This window comes from Diprion similis, chromosome 9 (genome assembly GCF_021155765.1).
Source record: "Diprion similis isolate iyDipSimi1 chromosome 9, iyDipSimi1.1, whole genome shotgun sequence".
NCBI lineage: Eukaryota > Metazoa > Arthropoda > Insecta > Hymenoptera > Diprionidae > Diprion > Diprion similis.
Window position 1 is genome coordinate 8,727,400 of NC_060113.1, and position 24,614 is coordinate 8,752,013.

At 35.6% G+C, this 24,614-nt stretch overlaps 3 protein-coding genes and 1 long non-coding RNA gene across 9 annotated transcripts; 1 reads left to right on the top strand and 3 right to left on the bottom strand.

Annotated features, from left to right (window-relative positions):
- Positions 1-1,531: 1,531 nt before the first annotated feature.
- Positions 1,532-4,344, bottom strand: LOC124410290 (mpv17-like protein). Of its 2 annotated transcripts, none has more exons than XM_046888540.1 (5): positions 4,048-4,344; positions 3,862-3,946; positions 3,219-3,503; positions 2,166-2,297; positions 1,532-2,066 (listed from the first exon to the last, which is right to left on the bottom strand). In XM_046888540.1, the coding sequence occupies exons 3-5, from the start codon at positions 3,474-3,476 to the stop codon at positions 1,827-1,829; spliced, it is 630 nt and encodes a 209-aa protein (XP_046744496.1). In that variant the 5' UTR covers positions 3,477-3,503; positions 3,862-3,946; positions 4,048-4,344; the 3' UTR covers positions 1,532-1,826. The 2 variants fall into 2 exon arrangements, with proteins under 2 accessions (XP_046744496.1, XP_046744495.1); XM_046888539.1 differs by having other exon boundaries at positions 3,219-3,492; positions 4,048-4,343.
- Positions 4,345-7,585: 3,241 nt separating this feature from the next.
- On the bottom strand, positions 7,586-12,547 carry LOC124410289 (transcription factor E2F4-like). 2 transcript variants are annotated; one of them, XM_046888537.1, is made up of 7 exons: positions 12,288-12,547; positions 11,742-11,851; positions 9,560-9,830; positions 9,251-9,474; positions 8,799-8,908; positions 8,652-8,699; positions 7,586-7,709 (listed from the first exon to the last, which is right to left on the bottom strand). In XM_046888537.1, exons 1-7 carry the CDS (start codon positions 12,393-12,395, stop codon positions 7,600-7,602), a joined length of 981 nt encoding a protein of 326 aa, XP_046744493.1. In that variant the 5' UTR covers positions 12,396-12,547; the 3' UTR covers positions 7,586-7,599. The 2 variants fall into 2 exon arrangements, with proteins under 2 accessions (XP_046744493.1, XP_046744494.1); XM_046888538.1 differs by lacking the exons at positions 11,742-11,851; positions 12,288-12,547 and adding an exon at positions 11,024-11,379.
- A 6,284-nt stretch (positions 12,548-18,831) lies between these two features.
- LOC124410167 lies at positions 18,832-20,391 on the bottom strand. Its single transcript, XM_046888331.1, has 3 exons — positions 20,264-20,391; positions 19,884-20,080; positions 18,832-19,823 (listed from the first exon to the last, which is right to left on the bottom strand). The coding sequence occupies exons 1-3, from the start codon at positions 20,389-20,391 to the stop codon at positions 18,832-18,834; spliced, it is 1,317 nt and encodes a 438-aa protein (XP_046744287.1).
- A 1,718-nt stretch (positions 20,392-22,109) lies between these two features.
- On the top strand, positions 22,110-24,373 carry LOC124410341. 4 transcript variants are annotated; one of them, XR_006929594.1, is made up of 5 exons: positions 22,110-22,326; positions 22,430-22,746; positions 22,878-22,972; positions 23,956-24,150; positions 24,274-24,373. It is a non-coding gene; the product is annotated as an uncharacterized LOC124410341 (long non-coding RNA). The 4 variants fall into 4 exon arrangements; XR_006929593.1 differs by having other exon boundaries at positions 22,634-22,746; XR_006929595.1 differs by having other exon boundaries at positions 22,110-22,746; positions 22,878-22,983.
- The last annotated feature ends 241 nt before the right edge of the window (positions 24,374-24,614 follow it).

Below are 24,614 nucleotides of genomic sequence, written 5' to 3' on the forward strand. Positions count from 1 at the left end.
AAATGAAAACCCGCGGTGGCCTGCATCTTGCGTCGAAAGATGTTATTCGCATTTATAAGGAAGCGGAAAAAATTGTAAGGTGCACCTTAAAAGAAAGTGGTGGTAGGCTTATGAACAACAAATTCACTGAGCCACATCATCTTGTCAGCCGGGCACTTTCAAAATTTACAGATTTTTATGTATTATTTGAGAATATCCGGCCACATGTGTACGACCAAAATTTTCTGGAAAATCATGACATACATTTGGCAAAAGCTATACTGTCAAAGTATATCAAGATAAGATTATTCTACATCACAACTAGCTGTTAATAATCCTACAAGCGAAAGAAATAACAAATCAACTTTGTTTAGAGGCCAGTAGTCAGTGGGCTGAAGAAATTTTTTAAACATGTGAATAAACTTAATGTGAAGAAAACACAATGCGATTTAAGATAACTTTTTTATTTTACTTAATTGCGGAGGTTTAGTGTAAACAAGATATGGCAGAAAAAAGTATATTTGGGAAAAGTACTTTTTATACATTACAAATGTTGAAATCCGCAGAAAAGTTATTTTTTCCGATTTTTTTTTTTCTTTTATTGTCACTTATTTACCCTTTTTACACTAACCCCCTCAATTGCCAATTTAACTTTTCGAATACCTTGTCATCCACACATGAATATTGTGTGTATATTACGTAAGTATATCCAGTATTTCAGTGTATAGTCTTGATGCTCGGTGTAAAATCCTAGGTAATCGGATACTTTACTGTTTGAACTTAGCTCCCGAACTTTGCCTACAAATATGGTTCTATGGCTCCTGCGCAGGCCGGTTCCCTCGCCCATATTGACACTTTAAACTCCATCCCTATATTTCCTACATCCGTGGATGTTACACATGCAAGCACATGTAAGTCCGAATCCCAGACTTTATACAAATATACCTCCGTGTTTGCCTTAGTACTTACCCTGCCTAGTGGCTACTCCCCACACTTTTGATCGTTCAGCAGCGAGGGCCAGCCTCAGGACTATATTTGTCGTTCACTTTGGGCTTCAGCAGCCTCGTAAGACTGTGTGGTTTATCTCTATAAGTCTATGATTCAGAAGACGACTTCTATACTTCTTTAATACTTTACTGTCTATTCTTATAAATCCTGTTTCGTATTGTTCGAATTTCTATTATAAGAACATTCTGGGATTCGAGAAATAATTCTAGCATGAACGCTGTATGTAACATGAATTTTCAAACCTCATATTATTTTCATTCAACACATGTAATAAATTAACAATTGTCAACAATTTCAACAAACTATGTACATTTTTTATATTGAGATTCAAATACGACTAATCTTTGATCAGCAGTATTTTCATTTAAAAGAAATAATTCAAGTTCACTTGTACAGAAAATGTAGTACTAATTCGAAATTATTATATATTATTATATTATATTTTATACAAATGAGTCTCATGCTTTCACTATACTTTCATACATCACAAGTATCAATGCTGAAAAGTACATCAACACTTCAGATAACATGCATCACTGTTCCCATACTTAATTTGGGCTATTGCAAGTATCAGTAAAGTCATGAATCTAATACTATGTAAATAGTGTATGGCAAACTGTATTGCATCAAAAAAAAAAAGGAAAGATACACATACGTCAGATGTTGCAACTGAAGTTTCATCCAATTATAGGCACAATCATTTGTATAGTAATATGAAATCAATGACCACACAGGGTAAACAGTATTTTTAGTGGTCAGACTAAACGTTTGAAAGATTTTACTTATTCGTAATAAAAACATTCTTAGAAATTTCTTTTTATTCCTAAGGAACTTGAACGTTAATGAGATATGAAACCAGTCTTGGTCTTATCTTGTGACTGTTGGTCATGCTGCTTTGTTTCAATAGGATCGATTTCTAATTTAGTATTATTTGTAAGCTGCCGCTTTTCCAGAGACTTCATGTAGGCAAGAAATGATGTCCACATTAAACTGCAAACACTGACATAGACTACACGATTTCTTTCTGGGATGAGGGTAAAATTGATTGTTTGAAGTATCGGCCATACACATATTCCAGTCTAAAAGAGATAATCATGTACAATGAGAGAAATAAAACAAAAGTTAAAAATAATATTTTAATTGAATTCTGGAATAGATATAATAGTAAGAAATTTTACCTTCCATGTAGGCCAAAACTTCTGTTTGACCTCTTCCACACATTCCGCAATAGGTTTAAATTCTAGTAGGTTAATACCAAAGAAGAAACAGCACATAGCAGCTGGGCCATAAGAAACTTGTTCCACGAGAGCCTATTCAAAACACCATAAAATGTTCAAAATGAAATCTACATACAAAGTCAATCATGGAAATGGTAAGACATAGGGTAGAGGTGACATTTGTGGCTAGTGCGCTATTTTTGATCATGTAAAGCTTTTCAATTATTTCTGGTACTAGAAATGTATTCAGTTGTTGATCCAATGATAAAAATATTTTCTGCAGTGAATTTCAGTGTAGCTTTTGACTATTCAATTATTTAAACGTCAAAATTTATAGCGCTCAAAGCCGCCCAAAGACTTTTGTGTAATTTGTGGCCAGGCATTTTTTTTTACACGTAATGGATATGGTATTATACAAACAGTACTATTGATAGTCAGACCATATTTGGTACTACAGTGGTCAAAAGTAGTACATCTACCTTAGCTCAAGGAGTAAAAAAGAAATTTCGGTTAGTTAGTGTTGACATTTATGGAGCGTCCATAAGTAGGAATTGACTACACTTTATAATGTGAATATAGCGATTGATCTCTGTATTTGCCACTAGATCAATCACATTTTGATTAAGATGGAAAAACTTTTGAATGTTCAATGGTTTTTGGAGTTCCCTTGAATTTACTTAGTTGCATTTGGGAACCACAATTATAAATGCACTAAGTGGATACTAGGATAAGTTACTGATGCATGATTGGTGGATGATTCAGTTCAACTGAGTGACCTTAAAAAATAGAAATTAAAATTTTTCACTTTACCTTGCGGTTGTTAATAAAAGTCGTACTGGAATCGCAAAATTTATTTCAAGAATATTTTCCCACAACGAGTAATTTTTTAACTGTGTACCAAATAATCAACAATTCTAAGTTTTTCAAATTTTTTAATATTACCATTACTTTGTGTGAATGAGATTATTTTTGTTTCAAGTATGAACGAACGGACAATTACGCTCTGAATTTTACCTTCACAATTCCAGACTTGAGGTCATTCTTAGGCCAGATATACGAGGCAAATTTGATCCAACAAAAAAGGGTCGGTGCAACAAAGAATCCTCCGTACAAGCTGAATCTCAAGGCTTGCATGTAGTTCAATTCTTGATTACTAATGAACTTTTGTTGAAGCAAACTCGCAGCTGGCCATATTACTGTGTATGATGCCATTCCACGGACAATGGGATATTTGGTAGTGACCTCACGGAATTTCAACAAAATGACCCTCATCTTCGATATTTAGGCTCTGAAACAAAGCTTTTCAAATTATGTATCAGATAATACAGTGGCAGGACCTCAGTTACTGATAGATAATCTCCTAAAAGTATTCAGCAATTATATGTTTGACTTCAACTGAATATCTATTGTTTTTTCTTCTTTTGCAATTTGAAGTAAAGTGTTACAGGTATTAATACGAGTAACATGTATGTATGTACTTATTCAAAAACATATGAATTCATTGAAGTAATCGAGAAATTGCACAAGTATGTAATAAGTTCGATTTAACTGCATGCAGACCAAGGTAATCATTATTCTTTTATGTTGATCACTCGTCAATATTTAAAAAATATACATGATCTATGCAGGTTCATTCGTCGAGTATTCTGCAACTTACAAACACGCGTGAAGCGTTGCAAAGTTACGTCAACTTTGCATGTCCCAAACGCGTGTCATCACGTAACGCACCCCGTTGTTGAAAACTAAAACATGAATGAAAAATGCATTACGTAGATAACTTGAGTAATTTATGACATCTTTTCGTAATGTCATGAAACACGCAAATCATGATGTTCCGTTTTACCTTGTGCTTAACGATTATCGGAAAAGTACGCGTTGAACTTTGGAACACTGCAAGTTGACGGTCACATGAAGTTAGATCACTGTCAAATATACGTATTTAGACCTTCGCGTTGCTGTGATTATTCGTATCTGGTATGGTGATGACACAGTGAGCTCGATTTAATCGCCCTTGAATAATATGCTGAACTACTTTTTTGGCAACTGCCGCGGACGAATACCCACTGAGGTCTTGCCTTGAGAGGCTCGAGTCTAGCACATCCGTCCACTCACTCAATGAGCTGACAGTCGCGCGGCGACTGCGAAAGCGCAAAACACCGATGTTGGTATAGATAACACCAATAAGTACTGCATGTATTCAAGGCTGGGTTGGTGTGGCATGTGCTGCGCAAGTGCGAATGTGGCATTGTGGCACCTGGCACTAAAGTCCCTGGACTGCCCTGGACTCTGGCTGGCACCTCCTGTGCCAACATCGCCATGCGCCACCTGCCACTACCGAGCGATGTAAGAGTTGATAAGAGATCAAATCAGAGAGCACGGTCTTTTGCATGGCGAGTTGTGATTTGCGACTTTGTTAATTGATCGTCTGTAACTCTTGATCGCGGAAACGCCGTAGGTGGATCACAGCTAATGTTGAAGAAAACGAAACGTAATAAATTGACAATAGTATATTGTATAATAAGGAGGCCTCCTTGTTGCACACGATCCACACGATTCTTTATACAACGAGAGTATATTACGCGGTTTTTCACGAAGCGTGAAACTGAGGTTAGGGTCGCGTAATGTAAGATTCGATCGAGACAGCGCGTGCGCGCATTAGAGTAAAGGTCACTCTCGTGGAACTTAAAAGTGGTCTTTTCAGTACTCCGAGCATGCGCATTGACAGACTCGCTCGACCGTCATAGAGATTGGTACTTTCTGTACGGAGAACATGCATGGAAAACACGTAACATACATGCTCGCGTTGTATACAACATTTTGATTTCTGAATGAATAATCGAAGACTTGCAGTACATTTGGCACCTATAATGCATAGACCGAAGTTTATGCTATAATGCATTCCCCTGGTAAACATAATTTTTACGTTAAACTATGATAAAATGCAGTTCGTTGAAAATTGTAGGAAATCATCAAAAAGCGTACAATATTGTGAAAAATCGTAAAAAATCATAGTATATTGCACAGAAAATCATGAATTTCCAGGAAAAATTATAAAAATCTTATGATTTTCTATAAACGATGAGTATAATTGACGATAACGGACAAAATAGATTTTTTCTAAAAAAATACTCATGGAATTTAGCAAAAAAAAACTAACAGTTTCTACAAAAAATTATAAAAATCTACAATTTTCTACGAAAAATAATTACAATTTCAGACCCAGACAACATGATTTTTTCGTCTCATAGTATTCTGGGAATTTAGTTGAAAAATGCAACTTTTCATAAACTCCATGAATTCTCACGAAAGAATACAAATTTTTATGACAAATCGTGATGATCGATAATTTTAGAATTTGACTTAGATCGATAAGGTTACGAATATGCATGAGAAACTATGAAATACTATTTTTGAACAACTACTAGATGTCACATTTCTTGCACAAAGAAAACATATCGCAACAAGTCAAGCATATAACAGAATTTGAGTCTACGTCCAAAGACTGATCTTCTCATCGTCTGATCGTGAGAATTTATCGTATATTTTAGGATTCACTTTATCTCAATACGTAAATCTTATGAAAAAACTAACATTTGTTATTTCACTAAACCTCTTGGTTTGCTACAATATTTTACAACACATTATATCCATTTCAGCATCTGATATGAGAAAAATGACTGCACATATGCAAACCGCTCTACACGAATCTATTGAAAACAAAAATAATCTACGAAAAAGTACGATAATCTATAAAAAAAAAACTCAATGACAAGATTATGAGTGTCCGAATTTCTTGACTTCATCGTAAAATCATATCTGTAGTTAGCCATAATAATGATTTCCTCTGGGACAAAGGCAGGGACAAGGATACAGACTTCAAAGTTCATCTCTGATGTGCCCCATCGTTGGACTTTGACCACATTTCTACGCAAACAGAACGTTGAAAAATGAATCCTGTTTCAATTGGAAATTTTTATTTCTATTGAGTGAATCACAGACATTTTTATCAATCAAGAACAGAAACAGCATATACCAATGATTGAAAGACACTGCTATAATGAATTCTAAAATACAGAAATTCGGTTTTCCCAATAATCATGCAACCAGAATTGTACTACTGTATTGTTTTATCTATAGGCCATTGGCAAAATAAGAGCAATAATGAATTCGTTCGAAAAAGTTTGATTCTTGAAAAAATTTTACATAATTGACGCACGAGTTGAACTTGCTTTCTATAATCCCTTACACACATAGTGTAGAAGAAGGTGGGCTGTTGGAGAATAGAAAGAAAATAATTTTATGGTCTGACTAATCTAAAGTCTGGTCATAATTCGAAGTTTATTTTATAAAAAGACATTCTATATTTGTTTTGTCTTACACCCTATTTGTATAATAGATAAAACAGACACAATGTTGTTTCATACAGCTCTATGCATCTTATATGATCTTTTTCGCACATACACACTGCAGACAGACCTAAGTCATCAATTCTGACTCTTTTGGTTCAGCGGGTGAGAAATACAGCTGGCTCTGCGAGCTTCTACCTAATGATAGTGCTCATCGAACATACGGAGCATCTGTTGTTCAATAGGCGTATGTTAGAGACCAGTGCAGCCAACCTTATTTCTGACCTACTGAATTAGGCGGCAACAAGGCAGAGTCGACTTTACTCAGGTGTAAATAAGCTAAGTAACAAATTTAACAGGTAAAAACTCGAAAATGTATATAAGATAGAAAGGTATATCCTTTTCTTCTCATTGTTACACAGGGGGTGGTTTTCTCTCATAAAATACTTAAAAATTTCGTAACATAACCATCCTAGATTTCGTACACAAAATCAATGACGCTGACAAAGTATGTCATGTTTTTCATGAACCCAGACATTGCTGTACAAATTGTGAAGATACGGTATTAGGTAATACTTCACTTAGCATCTCAGGTTAAAAGATGCTAATCACTGATCCTTAGTAAGATAAGACACGTGGAATTTTTGCGAGTGTAGCCAAGCAAATATTACAGCGTGTGAATCCACTGCCTAAAAATAGACGTCGCTAATCGGCAGTTATTTTCACGTACGTAATACGCCACAAAAGGTACTTCACAATATAGCCATTTGATTAGTGTATCAGAGCCAATAATTTGGAATTGGCCCGCAATTTTCATTACTTAATTATACATATTATCTATGTGAATACACACACACACGCACACACACATATGCATGTATGTATGTACTATCAAGACAGGTTGATCGACAATGATCTAGTATGATCACGGATATGACATATTATCGTCAAATTCAATTCACATCAATTTATTGATCAGGTATAAAACACCTGAAAATTGAACTCCACCATGGCGCAAAGCTATAAACTATTTTCTTAATGCATTGCTGTCACTTTGCAACTATGTCAAACAAGTCACAAATTCCTTCGTTTTCACTAAGATGAAAATGATAGTCCTTTTCACCGGGTGGTGGACTTAGTCTCACCAAAGGTCCACAAACTGTAAAAATATATATATACAAACTTTAACGTGGAGTTGATTATTGTAATGGATGTTTTCAACTTGAAAAAAAAACTCAGTAACTGATATTTTGCTGATTCGAAAACTTGATACGAAACTCGAGAGAAGTAATCATTTTTGTATGCGAGTCATGCCATGTGTGACCTAAAAAATGTAACGTCCATATTTTTTATTTTAAGACATAATATCGAATTTCAAATTTGGTACCCAAATTTTCTTTCTAATACAGATAATTGAACGAAAAAAAGGCATCGGACAGGGAATGAAATTTCCTTTCAAACTCATGCAACATAAGTTTTGTTTCAACGGTCATTTAAAAAAGATTCCTACATCGTGGTGTTTATGCCATCATGATTAATGTATATTTAGTAAAGGAATACAATTTTTTTTTGTAGGATTTGAAAATTGGCTGTTGATGGCAAAAAGTAAGGTTAAAGAATTCAGTTAATCAAGTTCAGCGTGTGTGACGAAATTGAAATTTGATTCACTATAAAATCGAAAAAAACATATACCAATTTTTTCCGTCAAATAAGTCTCATATTTTTTGATAGAACCATACACAAAAAAGTGGCAGGAAAAGTAGATCTGTCAATCGATATTTTGCTTGCAAAGTGCTTGGCTTGACATGAAATGACTCACATGAAATTTTTATTCCAATGTTCTCAAAATTGGTGAGTGTGGCTCACTTTTTGTGGATGCAAAAGCCAGGAGAAAAAATTATTTGACACGTAATTGCATCAGGTTTAATTATAGAATAAACACGGCTCATAATACTTTGAGTTTCAGACGGGCTACAAATTTCTTTATCAAAATAAAAATTTCATAGACGACTTCGAGAGTGACAAATAAAAGAAATAAGAAATCATTTACAGTTGTGTAGCAGATGTTACAAAAATTAAAAACAACATAACATAAACTTACAATCTGAATAAAACTCGTCCAGGAGGTCCAAATCTGTTCTGACAATGTCTAAGAAAAAACAAAAACAAATGAAAAGACAAGTGATGAAAAGAAAAAATTCAGAACAGATCAAACGATATGAATATTTTGTGTTTGAGTATATTTTACCTGACGTTGATACATCACTAAGTATAATTTTTGCTTCGAGTAATTCTGGGTCCTCTTCCTCGTCTTCGTCTGATAATACAGGGTCTACTTTCCCAACCCCTCTAGGTGGCCTGAGCAGAAGAAAATGAGATCAGTTTTAATTTGCATCTACAGCAATTGAGTTACAAGAAACATTGTATTGAAGATTGCTCTTCAATTACAGCTGTTAAAACCTACACAGAGAAGAAGTTTTGAGATCAATAAAGAATAATGCTATGGAGAATATTTGTAGGGTCTGATCCAATTGAACGAGTCTAAATTTACGACTGTCCATCCCCCAAAAAAGACCCATATCATTACTTTTCGCCTTTTGCAGGTCAGAAATGTGAACTCACCATTTCTGATGCGAAAGCGGCGCATTATCTTTCTTCGATACAATTTTTCAATAATGACTTAAACGCCTCATGTTTTACCTTCCAACTTTTCTCTTTGGTTTGGATTCATCTTTCTTATCCTCTCCATCCTTTTCCCTCTTGGTCCCTTTAGATTCTTCCCGAAGTCTCGCCTCAAGTACTTTGTTATCATAACATTCAGCTAACTCTGGCTGAATCATATACACCTTAATTTCTTCCGATGCACTCTTCATGGATATCTCATAATTAGGATTTTTAATTTCATCTAGATTCTCTTCTATTACCTGAATGTCAAAACAGAAGAACAACAGGTGAATCATAAATGTTACAGCCATATTTACCAAATATTTTTATTTAGCTCTTCTTTACCTCTGTGATATTTGGTACATTGAGTAATGTGTCCGGCGGAGCTTGAATACCTAACACAACTTCGTTCTGAAACTTCTTCTTGACATCCTCATACGTGAGGTAAGCGTATCTCTTATTTGTCAGATCACATTCGATGTTCTTTACACTCTGTTGAATCCACTGGGTATGTGTGTCCAACAACTGTTCATGTTCCTCTAGTTTCCTGATTTCATCCTTCAGTTCGGTCAGCTTTTCACCAACTTCTTGCGTATTACACCCAGGTCCAGCACCCCTGATGATACGTTAAACTTTTCAATACCATAATCTTCAAGTCATCGGTATGGTGAATATAAGGCGATAAAATCGAAAAGAGCAATATACCAATGAAGAGCAAGTTCTGGGGCCTGAAACTAAATGCGGCATTATCATCAGCAACAAGTATTGAAACATAACTACAGAACCACCCTTTTTTCAAATCTGAAGAAATTTACAAAACTTGTATGACAAACGTAGAACAATCTTCTGCTCGCGAGAATGTGGTGCAAATTTTTCTTATATTTTTTTCACTTAATCAAAGCACTACACCCACAACTTTTATCCATCCATAGATGTACCACTACTATTTTTGAACTGTAAGAATGGAAAAAATCTGATCAAATATTCACTGCGTGCCAAGAATAAGATGTGTAATACTAAAAGTAAGATGTGTTTATACGGTGCTTATAGCTCTATTACCAATTGTACATGTACAGTAATGTTCATCGATGCATGCACTGTGGCTAACTTTATTTTTACAATTTGACCAACCATTTGAATTCAAATTTAGTGGACAGCCCCATGTGTTTTTCGCAATTTCCTTAGCTTTTCAATAAAATCAGAATTAAGATGAGATAAGCATATTTCGATAGCGTTGGGAACTGATTATGGGCCCAGAACTCCCCTTGTTTTTGGCGATTGCCTTTTGCTTGTGTATGTCTCTTTCAGCATCGATAGTGAACGGTGTGCATACTACGTGCCTCACGGTAGAAATGTATCACAACAACAAACCATTAATCATTATAAAAAAAATGTAGAAAACGTCTGTTTACAGACCTTCCTTAATAACGGACGGTTTAAGAACCCCTGACAGAATAGTAAAAACAGTAATGGGAATTACACTTTCCAATAACAAGTACCTGCCTCAGGTATATTTTTTCTAAAAACAAAAAACGATTTCTAAACAGCAGACACGTTTGTCAAGTCTCTAATCCGTTTATTGTTATTCAGAAACATTTTCTTTCTGATTATGCTGCCCTCTTAAATTAATTTCAATGAATGAGTATTAAGTTATTTTTACATGAAATACCTATATTGATGAAAATTCTTGCAATATATAGGTACTTTAATCTTCAATTTTGTATGACCAAATCTATTACGAAACAAAAATCTCATTGAAGCAGCATAAGATTGGAACACTAGATAAGATTTATTGTATAATTCAAATACTGAGGATCATCATCAAGTGGGAGGATCCAGTAAACTGAGGTAACTCCATGGCTTGCGTTAGGTGCCATGATTATGAATCAGTACATAATCAAGCAATTGGGTGGTGTAAAAAATGTTATTGCTGGACTGGTTTGATGTTGATTGCGAAGATCTCTGATTGCAGTGTGTCAGAATCATCAGAATCTTGAATCAAACGTTTTCTCAAGAATGGTTTTTGAATTATGTCACATTCTAACATTTCACATTTCTCAACGGATATTGGGCATATGGTTTGTCACGGTCTCATTGAAGCGGCCATGCTTCTGAAATTACTCTTTCATTCAATTGAACCACAATCACAAAACCATCATTTTCATACAAAGTATAAATTTTCTCAACTTTACGAGTTGTCTGGATTTCAAAACTGTTTGATAGCCGTGGTATATTTTTATCATAAAATTTTTTGTTACTGTTCATATGTATGCAACAGCTTTGTTCTTTACTTATAATTCGATCAATGATTTTCAAATCGTTATACTCTGGTTTGAAGATTAATGGCAACTTCAACATATTGAAGCAAATGAAAATTCAAAGAAAATTGAGCGATACGAGCGAATGATCATTGAAACTTGAATGCAAGAAATTGAAATATGCACATTATTACAAGTATGCAAGGCACTCTTTCCGTGCCTTAATATTTGAGTGATAATGCAATGATATTCACGATATCCAAACTTACTTCCATTGTATGCTGTTCTTGCTTTTTTTCTCAATCAGCCCAATTCCCTCGAGCACATTGGTGATGTCGTATATCCGTCTCTTTTGGCGCACCTCCAGTATATCAGCAGCCTAAGGAAAAGTGTTTGTACAGATTAATATATCAATCTTACGATAGTTCGACTGTTTAATGTAATAAGCATTGCATATCAAACGTCGTCAGAAATTCTATTCACATAATAGATAAATTCAAATTTCGATTATTCGATCTATCCTACAACAATAAAAATGTATTACAGGTTAGGAAACTAACGAGATTGATTTCTTCATTATGAGCTCTGTATTCAATTGTAATTGAATTTAAACCCTTATAAAATTTACCCGCTTTTTAAGGCGTGAACTGAAACTGGTGATTTGAATATCGACGGGCACATTTTTAAGGTTGTTTTTTTTCAAAATTCCCGCAAGGAGAACCACACCAGCAGAGAACGTACACATATATGCTCATGACAAGTTAACCTAGATCTCGCGGTGACTTTTTGCTAGCTTACGTATCGACGCCGCTCACCACTTTCAGGTCCAACACTCCGTCTTTTGCCTTTTGTAACAAAGTTACAAACCGCGTGGTTAGCAAGCCGAGTGACTTTTCGAACCTGCTCTGCTGATTGTCTGCCATTTTAAAAGGCCGTTGTCAAATTTTCAAAACGAAACGCACTCCTCTTCGAAATTGCCGCACGCAATACGCCATCACCGACTGGCTGAACTCAAACTCGGGTTTAAATCATAGAGGGCGTTTTCTTAACCGCGGCAATATAAACCAACGTGTTTCTTCAGGGAATGGCCGCAGGACCGCTTCCCGCCCTTAGCTGAGACAAATTTTTTGATTTTATCGATAATTGCACCACATCAGCAATGATCAAGTAATGCAACCTATCCCAGTTGACTTTAATATCGAAACAAATAACTTTCGGAATTAGTGAAGGTGCTGAAATTGTACCTTGCACAACTACCGAATGCACGATCAAGATTCCACAGTTTTCTCGACCAATCGCCCACGCTTCATACCAGAACGCGAAGAGAATTAATGCTGATCGATTGTAATATTTTTCTATTCAAGCATGCGTTAACTGGTCGTTGTCAGCAGCAACGGTTGCATCGTTGACTGAAGAATAGTCAACGGTTACATTTTCAAGTTGTTTTCCAAATTCCTAGAAATTTGCTAGCAAGTAGTGTTAGAGCTACATATATGTTCTAAATAGGTAGTCAGGCAAGAATTCCAACAACTTAACAGCCCGACACGGCTATAAATAGGAAAAATTTTGATTCCGAAAAATTTAAAACATTTATTTGCAACACCTGGATAGTATGTACATACCATACGTCGTACACTTATCTTTCACGTCATTCCTAATTGGGAAATTGAAGAATAGAGAGAACATTTATTTACTTTATATTACTAAGCGTATTTTCTAGAATGGTTCCTGTTGTTTGAGACTTCTAAAAAACATTGAACGAATATGCCATAAAATATTAGCGAAAACAATATAAGTAACAAGCATAATGTCTACAAGGATACGTATGTTATTCTGCCTGAACAAAATTTGCAAATTTATAATTGGGACACTCGTAAATATTAACAAAATTGCTTGACTTAATATCTGTGTCTTTCAAGTTTTACGATGTATCGATGGAATCCTACCTCTGTGGTTTGACCTGAAAGTTCAAAGTGTTAGACAAATTCACAATCCTAATACACGACCGTCAGAGCCCTTTTCTTAGGCGCACAGAAGGCTTTGACACACATATCGTAAGGACAAAGTTTGTTTCAAAGAATCAACGAATTTCTATCTATAGATCTATCTGCCTGCAGGATGGTTCAAAGATAGCTTTACGACACAATTAATAGTCGACATTCAGACATGTTATTGTATTTGAAATAGTCATTTAGAAGTAATCTAAATGATTCTCACAGAGGTAACTGGACGTTGTTTTTAAACAATGAGGTGTTAAACATGCATATATATTTATATATGTCGATATATGTATTTATATTTATTACATAGGAAGATGTATAATGTTTTCAGTAAGATGTAGTATTATTGTATTCCAATGTGTTTATACAATAATGGCAGGTGACATTTTATAGCTGCGAAGAATAAATTTCCAAGTTTTTTATATTTATATGAAAAAACTTGAAGCTTATAACAGAATCAAATAACAAATATTATCTCATAACTAATAGTGAACAGAACAATATGATGTCTTGTCTAAATATAAAATTCTTTAGTTTTTCTAATTAATCATAACCTAAAGCTTTTATACCTTGAATTATATGAAACATACATTACTTTTTAATAATCTGTAAAATATATCAATACTTAACACTTATTATTATATGAGCATATTCGGAAGTATGAGTTTCAGTCTACGTTCACAACCTCATGTCAATATTTCTCATCTTTCGGAAGAAATTCATCGGGAAAGATCATTGATTGACAACTTGTAAAATTATCCCGTCTCTTTTGTTGTTTTTTTTGACAGGTTATGGAAAAGTCTTCTCTCACTCATTATACTGTGGATATAATTACGATATTATATTATCACATTATACACTTTGAAACGTATATCTTAGATATTTATTTTCTTTAAAAAATATATTCGTATACATATAATGTTTACCCGCCCAAATAAATAATATTAATATTTTGTATTTTTTGTACACACACACTCTTGATCATTACTCTTGATCACCTGGCATATGTACCATAGACGTCGCAACTACCAGTAGATGACGTCGCGTCTGGAACATCACAGCGGCTTCAGAATAGAGATGTGACATCCTAACGATCAATTCCGGACAACTTTACGAGTTAGACTCGAAAATGAGTCGCGAACTGATCTGTATGTAAGACTGTGACCCTGAGTCATCACTTCCATCTAGGGATATTGTAAATAGTTAGGTAGTAGTTCAATACTTTCTGGTTACAAGATTCTCGTACTTAGGGTTAGGTAAGTTGGTAGTGATGATATATAATGATAATAGTCGGTACAACATACGGGCGTACGGGTTTTCATACAAGTCTGGGAACAGCATTTTTGAGTTGTGAGGGGAGTCTCAATTTCATCGCTAAGCTTGCTGAGATCTAGACGTGCGGTGCGGAGAGATAGAAGTAGGTATTTGTTCTCTGTCTTACACTGTACTACCACGTGTAAAACAGATAACGAATACATACTTCTGTCTCCCCTGCACCGTACTTCCACATTGCAGCAAACTTAGCCGCCAAATCGTGAATTCGAGACTAGTCCTAGATTTCATTCGTAAAGGACCATCTCTGTGTATAGAAAACAATAATAAAAAGTGTCCGTGAAGTAGAGTACACACTGATCTCTAGTCTATAGTAGAGATCAGTGAGTACATGAATACATGTGTATGAAGTGGCGTTGCTACAGCAAAAGTCCCACAAAGCGCCAATCACATATAATCCGATAGAACCCTATGGAATATCCACAGTCTTTACATGCAAGTTAGGAAACTCCTATGGTGGGGGGAGTCTCACCTAGTGTGTGATCAGAGTAGTTGTGGGTCGCCAATACCGACTAATCACTAAAGTGAAATGGGTAACATCAATAAATTCGCGTAATGGGGGGGGCTTTGGATGATATGAAAGGAATTCGAAATAACAGAATATTAAGTCAACTTACCCTTGTTGTTTGCGCTTGGTGGTACAGGACAACAGGTAGCTTCGTGGAGCGGCGAAGGACCAGGTAGTTGAGGTGTTTTAATTAAATTGAGTGATTTGGATTTTTAATGCACTTAAATCTTTATTAGTTTACGTTACGGTTAAGAGTACAAATACAAAGTTAAAATAATGCTCTGAGGCAGAGTGTCCAAGTGACGGTTACAACTTATTAAAATTAATGCTCTGGGGCAGAGTGACAAAGTAACAGTTCAAACTTATGAAAATTAATGCTCTGGGGCAGAGTGACAAAGTAACAGTTCAAACTTATGAAAATTAATGCTCTCGAGCGGAGCGACAAAGTGACGATTACAAATTTATGAAAGTTAATGCTCTCCGAGTTCAATCTGCACCCGTTTATATAGGGCAAAATCTCCTATGCTCCTGTGCAATTTTTGGGTGACAGATTTATTACATTGAGTCAACAGTGAATATTTGGGGGGTAGCTGGACTGTGATTGGTTCCGATCAAGGTGACCTAATCAGCGTCTTGGTTGTTACCTTATATGGTTTGCTTTGCGTAGCCCGGCTAGCTTCTAGCTGGCTACCAAAGCTTTCTTTGTTCGGTTTTATAATATTTAATAATTTGAATTTTGGATGTTTTTCGCTGGTGGCTTCATGTAAGGACTCAGAAATGTCTTTTAATATTAGGTAAACAATAGCTGTGTGGTTTATTATTGAATTAGAATAATTGCGTAAAAGGAACGCACAGGTGTGCAAGGTTGAACAGGTGTCTGGGGGTGTGTTGCGTTTAAGTATGTATGATAACGTTTGCGGGGTTGCTTCACCTCCAGGGTTTATTCATAATGTTTAATATTTAATATTGAAGAAAAGTAAGCTTTTTCATCTACGATTAAATATATCCCTCAAGGCTCTGCAACGTTGCCAGTGCAGCGCACTGATTCTGAGAATTTGAGTTGCGTCACCTAGCTTTAGGTTGACGGTGGTGCGACATGGTATGAACTAGATTCGCCCGTAGTACAAGCTTGTAATATTATTTGGAATCAAAATTGTTTTGTTAACTTAGATTTGGCTTGTAGTATTTCATTGATACGGGAATAAGCGTAGTAATTTCCCAGATACTTAGGTTTGTAAGAATAGTGGATTAATAGTAACAATTCAAATATAATAAGGTTGTTCACGATTTTTTTTTTATTGTTTCAAAATAAAGTTTAGGTACCAAAAACCCTTGAAAAAAATATAAAACATAAAAAATCCAAGCCAAAACGTTAATTGAAGCACTTCAATTATGATGCGATTTGAAACGGTCCCGTCTTGGGCGCCATTACACAAGCCCCCGAGTGACGTCATAATTGGGTAAACTCGGGACCTGGTCCATTGAAAATGAGTGAAAATCAAGAAATAAGAAAAAAACGTTCGTACAAGTGGTGTTTCGTTCCACTGTGTCAAAATACCAGTTTATCGGCACGCTCGAAAATATTTGTACCCGTACCAAAAGGTGAGGTGAGGAAGAAATGGTTTGAACTAGCTCGGCGGAGCGACTTAACCTCACTCCAAAACGCTTTATACTGTTGCGAAGATCACTTGGACGTAAGTTAAAATTTTGTTTGACTTTATAACAGTCATTTTACTTGAGTGAATCAAGATAATGTATCTGTAACGAATAAATTACACTTTCAGTATAGCTGATCCTAGCTGTCATCTAACTCTTTTTGTATATATAGTTACAGGAATGTTTGGAGAACTATAGAAGAGTTGTGGAAGACAAAACTGCCTCAGTAAGACTAAAAACCGGTGCGTTACCTCATAAATTTGACTGTCAGCCTGACAGACAACGCGCGTTTTCGAAACCTGTGCGACCTGGTGTGCGTAAACGTGAGACGAGAAAGGTTCTTCAAGAAATAGAATCAGAAGCGCTTTCGAAGATAGAAAACATTGATCCAACACACACAGCTGGGGACTCGGTTGCTTCAAATCTTGTGAATCTCAACTTGGTCGAAGAGGACATTGTGAACATCGGTCATGACGAAGCTGTAGAATGTGGATATGTGTTCGCAGACCCCATTTCACCTTCTATAAGTGCAGTAGCTGAAACTTTACCTGTACAAAAAGATGTTTGTGTGCAAGTGTGCCTTTTACCTAAGCGGAAGCCAAAGTTTAGAAGTAAAGCTTCTAGCTGCGTTCCTCTCATGCAAGATGCGAGTTGTTCGCCCATAAAGATAAAAACAAGTGTAGGCCTTCTAAAAATTCAACAAGAATCTTCAGTGACGACATCCAGCAGTACCACATGCAACTTGGACGATACATTGGAAAATTGTACAGAGTACTTGCCTTCTGATGAAACTAGTGAAGAGGCTGTGAAACAAAGTGTTTCTGCGCGAAAACAAGAGATCCGAAGAATGAAACTTTTGATTATTGCTAGTAAACCGAAGATGTACTTGGGAATTCCAGATAATGGCTTTTTTATTATAGAATTACTTCACAATGCAACAGGAATCAAAGTTGAGGATATTTGTTTAACGCTATCTAAAATCAAACTCAATGACACGTTTGCGAGGCTTGGCGACGAGTTCGGTATCAGTAGTGGCAACGCCAACACAATATTTAGATCCCTTTGCTGGCACGCTTTCTAAAACAGTTAATCGTTTGGCCTTCAGCAGCTTCGATAAAGTTGAACTTACCGTTACCATTTCGCGCTAGATATAGTCATGTCCAATCTATAATTGATTGTTTTGAAATCGAAATCCAGAAACCTGGCAACGCGATTCACCAGAGTGTCACTTGGTCGGAGTATAAAAAATGTAATACTCTGAAATATCTTATATCCTCTACACCGGATGGAACAATTAATTTTATATCCCAAGGCTTTGGAGGCAGAACGACAGACGCTGTGATTGTACAAGAAAGTGAATACCTGAATATACTACCACCAAATTGTGCAGTTATGGCTGATCGAGGCTTCAAACACATAGAACCACACTTACAGAAAAGTGGATGCACTCTAATCCGGCCACCAAGTGTTGCAAGTACTGCAAAGCCAACCAAGGCAGAAGTTATGGAAACTAGACGTATCGCTAGCCTCAGAATCCACATTGAAAGAATTATCCGTAGAATTAGAGAATACGCCATACTAAAACCACATGCAGTAGTTCATTACTTAACCTTTGATATATTGGATGAAATTGTAACCATTGCCGCAGGATTAATAAATTTACAAACACCTATAATCAAACAATAATCATATACTCTGTGATATATTTCCAAGGACATATGTGATAACTTATTTTTGGGACAATAATAAAAATAATGTGTGTTCTAGATTTCATATTCCGACTTTATCTATTTCATAACACATTTTTATAATACCAAATATAATTTGTATAATATCAAAGAACTCTTTGTTCTTATTTTTTCCTCATTGCTTTTCTTTTGCAGCTCTGAGAATAAGAGGGTATATATTCTCCTTCCAAAAAGCGATGGCCTTTTCTATGAGATCAAGTACAAAGTCTTCGTCATAGTCTACACAGATCAATCTAATTTTATGACTCGTTTCGAAGTCATGATTGGCTATGCAGAAAAAACCCTTTTTTACCTGTTTCATAAACATCTGAAGCTGAATTTGGGCCAAAAACTTTTTTGCAATTTGGTGATTCGCTGCGATGTATCTAGATTCCGCTTTACGAGTCATTGGACACTTTATCTCGACTACGAAATCATCTCCTACTCCATCAGGTGACGCACCAATAACAGGGAACCTCGCTCCGACCAGCAATCCACAATCTTCTATGTTTGTTTTCAACATCTCTTTCAGTAATTTGATAACTTCTTTCTCTAATCTTCGTCCTCGTTCCATTGCTTCGGTATCCCTGATTTTTGAACTTCCGATGACCTGCTCTACCAAGGATCCGCTTTTCGTCTTGCAATGAGCCATTTCATATATCCGAGATGCCGTGATTCGTCCATATCGTAACTCATTCCATAATTTTGATTCACTTTGAGTTTGGGTTTCTCTTCTAGCTCGGATGCATTGATCCACAGTCATCGTGTTGCTTGCGAAGCTTAAAAAACTTTGTACTTCGGTGTTATCTGAACAGCTACAGAATTGGAGCATAATATTATGCAACGATAAAACCTTCGGTGAATCGTTGTTTATAAAATGCCTTGAGATCTGACAGTCAAATTGTCTTTTCCGCAGTTCATTTAGCACAGTTTTTAAAAAGTCTGTATTATCCGGTAGATCTGGATCAGCTCTGCGTGGCCGCAAATCTTTGGCTTTCAACGATCGAACATTCGCTGCAACTTGAGCTAAGCGGGGCTTCTTCCAGTAGCATACAGTAGCTGTCGGCTCAGGCTCTTCGCTACGCCGGTGGACCCACATTAAAAAAGCGATAGTGTGTTTACAACCACCTTGAAACAAAAGCTATATTAGTAATTGGTAATCTACGTTCGAATTCAATAATACCTTACCTGCTGATGCCGCACAATCCTCACAGGTCACCCGATCAATCGATTCGTTTTTTTCGTCAACCATCATTGAGACATTATATGCTTTGCTATTCACCCTGTGCTCTGGACACACTTTTCCACGAACATCACAGAAACTGCCTTCTCTTCTAAGCTCTACGTACCCAACTGCAGCATCACCATAATCCTCTCTTTCAGCTCTGTAGGTAGAACAATTTTTATAAGTTATGGTATGCCACTAAATTTGCAATACGTTCCTGTCATTACACTATACATATGTATAAATATAGAGTCTAAGTAATCAAATTCAACTGTTTATATTGTTATCAACCCCAATTTTCGATCGTAAAATGTAAAGTTAATGATTTTGAAACATAACCTACCTTCGAGCTTTGACACCGCTGGTTTCGGCAACATTGAAATATTCACTTTGGGAGAAAAAGTCGGTAACCATTAGTACGGTTACTTTCGGGAGATTGTCTGATTGTGCTTTAACAAAGCCGAGATTCATTTTGGATCACAATACTACGTGTGGAGCACAAAATATAACAAGCTAATATATTTCTTATGGGGCTCGTTCGAATCTACCCAATTATGACGTCACGCGACAGGCCGCCCAATCACAGCGCGTTCCTTCCCGCCACAAATTTCGTCATATTTAACTTCGTTTTTATTAATAATAACAATTATAAATTCCAATTGGATGCTGTAATTCACTTTCATATTACACAATCTTTACGAAACAATCAAAATCAGATTTTAAAAATTTTTTTTGAACAACCCTATTGTGATTTAGATTAATAGTAACAATTCAAATATAATACGGTGTGTCTATGGTATCATTACCGACGGAACTACTCCGTGTAAGACATGCCTGCCTATAATACGGCGTTTATTCTTTGCTCTCCTGGTGGTTTTTGTAGGCTTGATTAATGCTAAATAACACTTTTAACGGTTTAAATGATAGCTGTAGTATTACTGAAGTTCTGTAAAAGGATCTCGCGACCTTTGAGGTAAGTATATCCCTTCAATTAATAAAAGGTAGTTAGATGTATGTGACTAAGTAATATCTAGTAACTTTTAGGCTTGTCGCAAGATTCTTGTACTGAAGTTGGGTGTGGTTGGTTAGTTTATGGAATAGAAAGGAAAAAATTGTGGTGGGGCGGTCGGATGTTACACACTCTACCTAATCCTCTTTGGTTATATACTCTAAGACTATAGTTGACTATAGTTTACTCAAGTAAGGTTTCAGAACGCATTCTTGCGTTCATTCGCTCTCTTGGTTCTTATCTCCAGTAGCTATTTGTTCTTGGCTTAGAGCATATAGTAGATGGAGGGAGCCTGTCCTATCCTGGCCCATAAGTGGCGATGTTACCAAGGATAGATATAGTAGCATGAGAACCTATCTCTCTCTTACAAAATGTGATTGGTCAGTTCAAATCAGCCACGTGACTACGTCAGAGCTGTACCAAGCAGTACGGTAAGGGTGTAGTGCCCGATGTGCCCATGTAGTGAGGCCTTAGAGCTAAGAATGAAGCAGGAAGCATTCCAAAGCGTGCACTATTAATGAAACATTAACAATCGCGTTAGTAACCAAATTTCAGAATGGTTCTGAAATGCATAGTTTGTAAAATTCTCAATTATCAATGATATTAAGTTTTGTATGAACACAAGTACTGGAAATATATTTATTCTGAGTGCTTAGTGTCAAGTTAAAGTAAAGTGAGGTACTAAGTTAAGTATACAGTTTAATAAGCTATTGTCAAAGTGTCATTATATGAATAAAACTATTATTCTTTTGTCACAGTTAATGCATTAGGACATCAATGATTTCTTTAAGCCCAAAAATTCAATCCAAATCCTAAATTCGGAAAGCAAGTTTTCTTTCGAAAGAAAATTATCCTTTTTTGTTACAATTGTGATCAATTCTTCAGTGTAAATATGTTATGTATATTACATTGAAATGTACATAACATATTATATAAGATATACAATAATAATAAATTTCATAAAAAAATTTAGTTAGGTGCCTATCATTGACGCGGGTACTAAATTTACCACGCTACGCTCCTGGTTTAGAAAAAGACAGGTTCTCAAGCTACTCATTCCCTCTCTGTCGTCACACTTTTCGGCCAGAAGGCTCCCTCCATCTACTATATGCTCTAAGGTTCTTGGTCACGGACTTAGGACATAGTGGGACGGAGCCACGGACTTATTCAAATCCTAGCATAAAATCCTTTAGCTCTTGCATGCCAACTACGAATCTCTGCCCGATTCATTACCGAATTTATAACATTGTATTAGAATTGTTCATTTCTATTTTGTCTTTTTAATCAGATTATATTCAACTTAAACAAATTCAAATTTCAACTCATTGCTTATTTAAAAGAATTTTCCTTCCATCACATCAATTTAACGGTCTCAAGAAGAAGTTATTCCATGAAAAGTAAGAAAAACTTCATGCCAATAATTTATAAGAAAATGTCCTTTTACCCGGTTTCATTCAATTATGCGAATTTATCAACGTTTTATCATCCATTTCGCTTTAGAGATTAATCGATATTGGTGACCGCCAACCTAGTGAAAATATGAGCGACCCACGCGATTTTGTAAGTTTTACTTGATTGAAAATGTGAGACTTCTCACGTGAGTGTGTTCGACATGAAATTTGAGGGTGGTTGGGTTACATACAACACAAAAAATGTGAAAAAAGTGAATCGAGTTGATTTTTACTGCAATTCTTATCAATGCAGGTTATTTTAATTACCCCAAACCTTGACCGAAATCGCAATCTGACGGTGATTATTGAGGGACGCTTCAAATCCCTTTGAAATACCTGAAGGAAAATTCATCAGCCTTTATATAGGTAATTATCATGAATATATTACATTGAGATAGGTTATGTTATGTTTTTGTATTCATAATATATTTTGTATTTGTAATTTGTTTATGCACCATGATGTTTAATTAATTTGGTATTTTATGTATTTTTTTCAGACTGACCCAACCCACAGTAAGGACATTGATAGAAGTACTGAGTCCAGTTCCAGTTCAACTTCGTTGCACAGCGATTCTCATGGAATTATAGGCACGTATGAGTAATGTATGCAATAATAATTTTGATTGAATGACTTTCTTGTTGTCTACTAATTATTCAAAATCAATCTTTTTTTTAATAACAAATAAGTATTAACTGTTTGAATTGCCGGTTGATCTGCTATTTAGCAACCTAATAAATGTGAACTATATTTGCTCAAAAGTAGTCGGTTCAACGGTATTTTATATTATGTTAAGTTTCATTTGCATGAAGGTTCTGGGAGTAGTGAATTTCTTCGCACATGGGTCTTACCAAGAAAGGGTTGGCCAAAATTATTCAACGTGCATGAGTCATTGCATAATGTTGTTGATGCACTCAACATATTGATGGCAGATCAAATTTACAGTAGAAAATGTTGGAATCAAGAAAGGGTATTTAAATTGCCATTGATTTAGACGTGTAGTCTGTAATTATTATTCAATAGCTTCAGTATTTCCAACTGTATAGTTTTTGTTTTTCGACACAACATATCGTCATTCAGATTTTAATTGTTGAATTTATTTTTGAGGCTTCTGGAAGCACACCCGTTTTCAAGGAGTGATAGGAGCAATTGATGGGACACGTGTTGCTATTGTTTCACTGGAAGTAGATAGGGAGGATCTATACGTCAATAAGAAACTATACCACTCCCTCAATGTTTTTATTGTATTGTACATTCATAAATTAAGTCACATTACCAATATTTTCAACAATGTATTTAAATTGCTGAACCTTATTTATTTGTAACGGTCAATGCATATCTCAACCGAATTGACAAAATCTAGGTGTGCAATTATTATGGTAAAATACTCACTGTGAATGCAAATGACGGCGGCAGAACACACAATGCTCGTGTTTGGCAAGCATCTATAGATAATATCACCTACAGGAGATACACTTGAATGGTCAAAGGGATTCTTGGCTTTTAGGCATATAATTTTCTATTTATTATTCACTTCATAGTTTATCTTATCTCATTTTATTCCATCCAATTTTCAGGAGACTCTGCATACCCTTTAAAATCATATCTGATGACACCTATGCTGCGTGCACCAGAAGGATCACCATTGGCTAGATATACCCAACATCATATTCAGAGTACATGCTCTGTCGAGAGATGTATCGGTGTTCTGGAGGGAAGATAGCGATGCCTTCGTAAAGAAAGAACTTTACATTACACACCCGAATTTGCAGGTATTATGCTATAATATTTTGTCTTTACCTGAAATACATTAACATAAACTTAAATCTTTGGACAAAATCACTTATTCGAAACAGATTTTTACAACACTAACAATTTCCTCTTATTTACTATAGGTTGATTCATCAATGCCTGTTGCGTTTTACACAACATAGCATTGCGGTGGAGAGTACCCAACGTCCAACAGCACCTGGATGAAATCGACCTTTTGCGTCCAGAAGTTTATCTCAACTTAGAAGTTGAAAATGGTGTGGATGTTCGCCAAAGAATAATTCGAAATTATCTCACGAACTGAACATATTTTTCCGTATTTTGGCATTCCGTAAGATCTAGCTATATAAATAAACTAATGTAGTGGAGATAAATCGATTTCGACTATTATTAATTTTAGATAAATTTATTATCCATGAAAATGAATGTAAACGTACATGATAATTAAATTACTTTTTGCTGTTGT

Coding starts and splice junctions, on each gene's coding strand:
- LOC124410290 (XM_046888540.1), bottom strand. CDS start 3,476: ATGAGGGTCATTTTGTTGAAATTCCGTGAGGTCACTACCAAATATCCC. Junction 2,298..3,218: donor TCAAGTCTGGAATTGTGAAG/GTAAAATTCAGA, acceptor TGTTTTGAATAG/GCTCTCGTGGAACAAGTTTC. Junction 2,067..2,165: donor AGTTTTGGCCTACATGGAAG/GTAAAATTTCTT, acceptor TATCTCTTTTAG/ACTGGAATATGTGTATGGCC.
- LOC124410289 (XM_046888537.1), bottom strand. CDS start 12,395: ATGGCAGACAATCAGCAGAGCAGGTTCGAAAAGTCACTCGGCTTGCTA. Junction 8,700..8,798: donor TAGTGATGTATCAACGTCAG/GTAAAATATACT, acceptor GTTTTTTCTTAG/ACATTGTCAGAACAGATTTG. Junction 7,710..8,651: donor GGACGAGTTTTATTCAGATT/GTAAGTTTATGT, acceptor ATATTTTTACAG/TTTGTGGACCTTTGGTGAGA.
- LOC124410167 (XM_046888331.1), bottom strand. CDS start 20,391: ATGAATCTCGGCTTTGTTAAAGCACAATCAGACAATCTCCCGAAAGTA. Junction 20,081..20,263: donor AGCGGTGTCAAAGCTCGAAG/GTAGGTTATGTT, acceptor TTCTACCTACAG/AGCTGAAAGAGAGGATTATG. Junction 19,824..19,883: donor GGATTGTGCGGCATCAGCAG/GTAAGGTATTAT, acceptor TTTTGTTTCAAG/GTGGTTGTAAACACACTATC.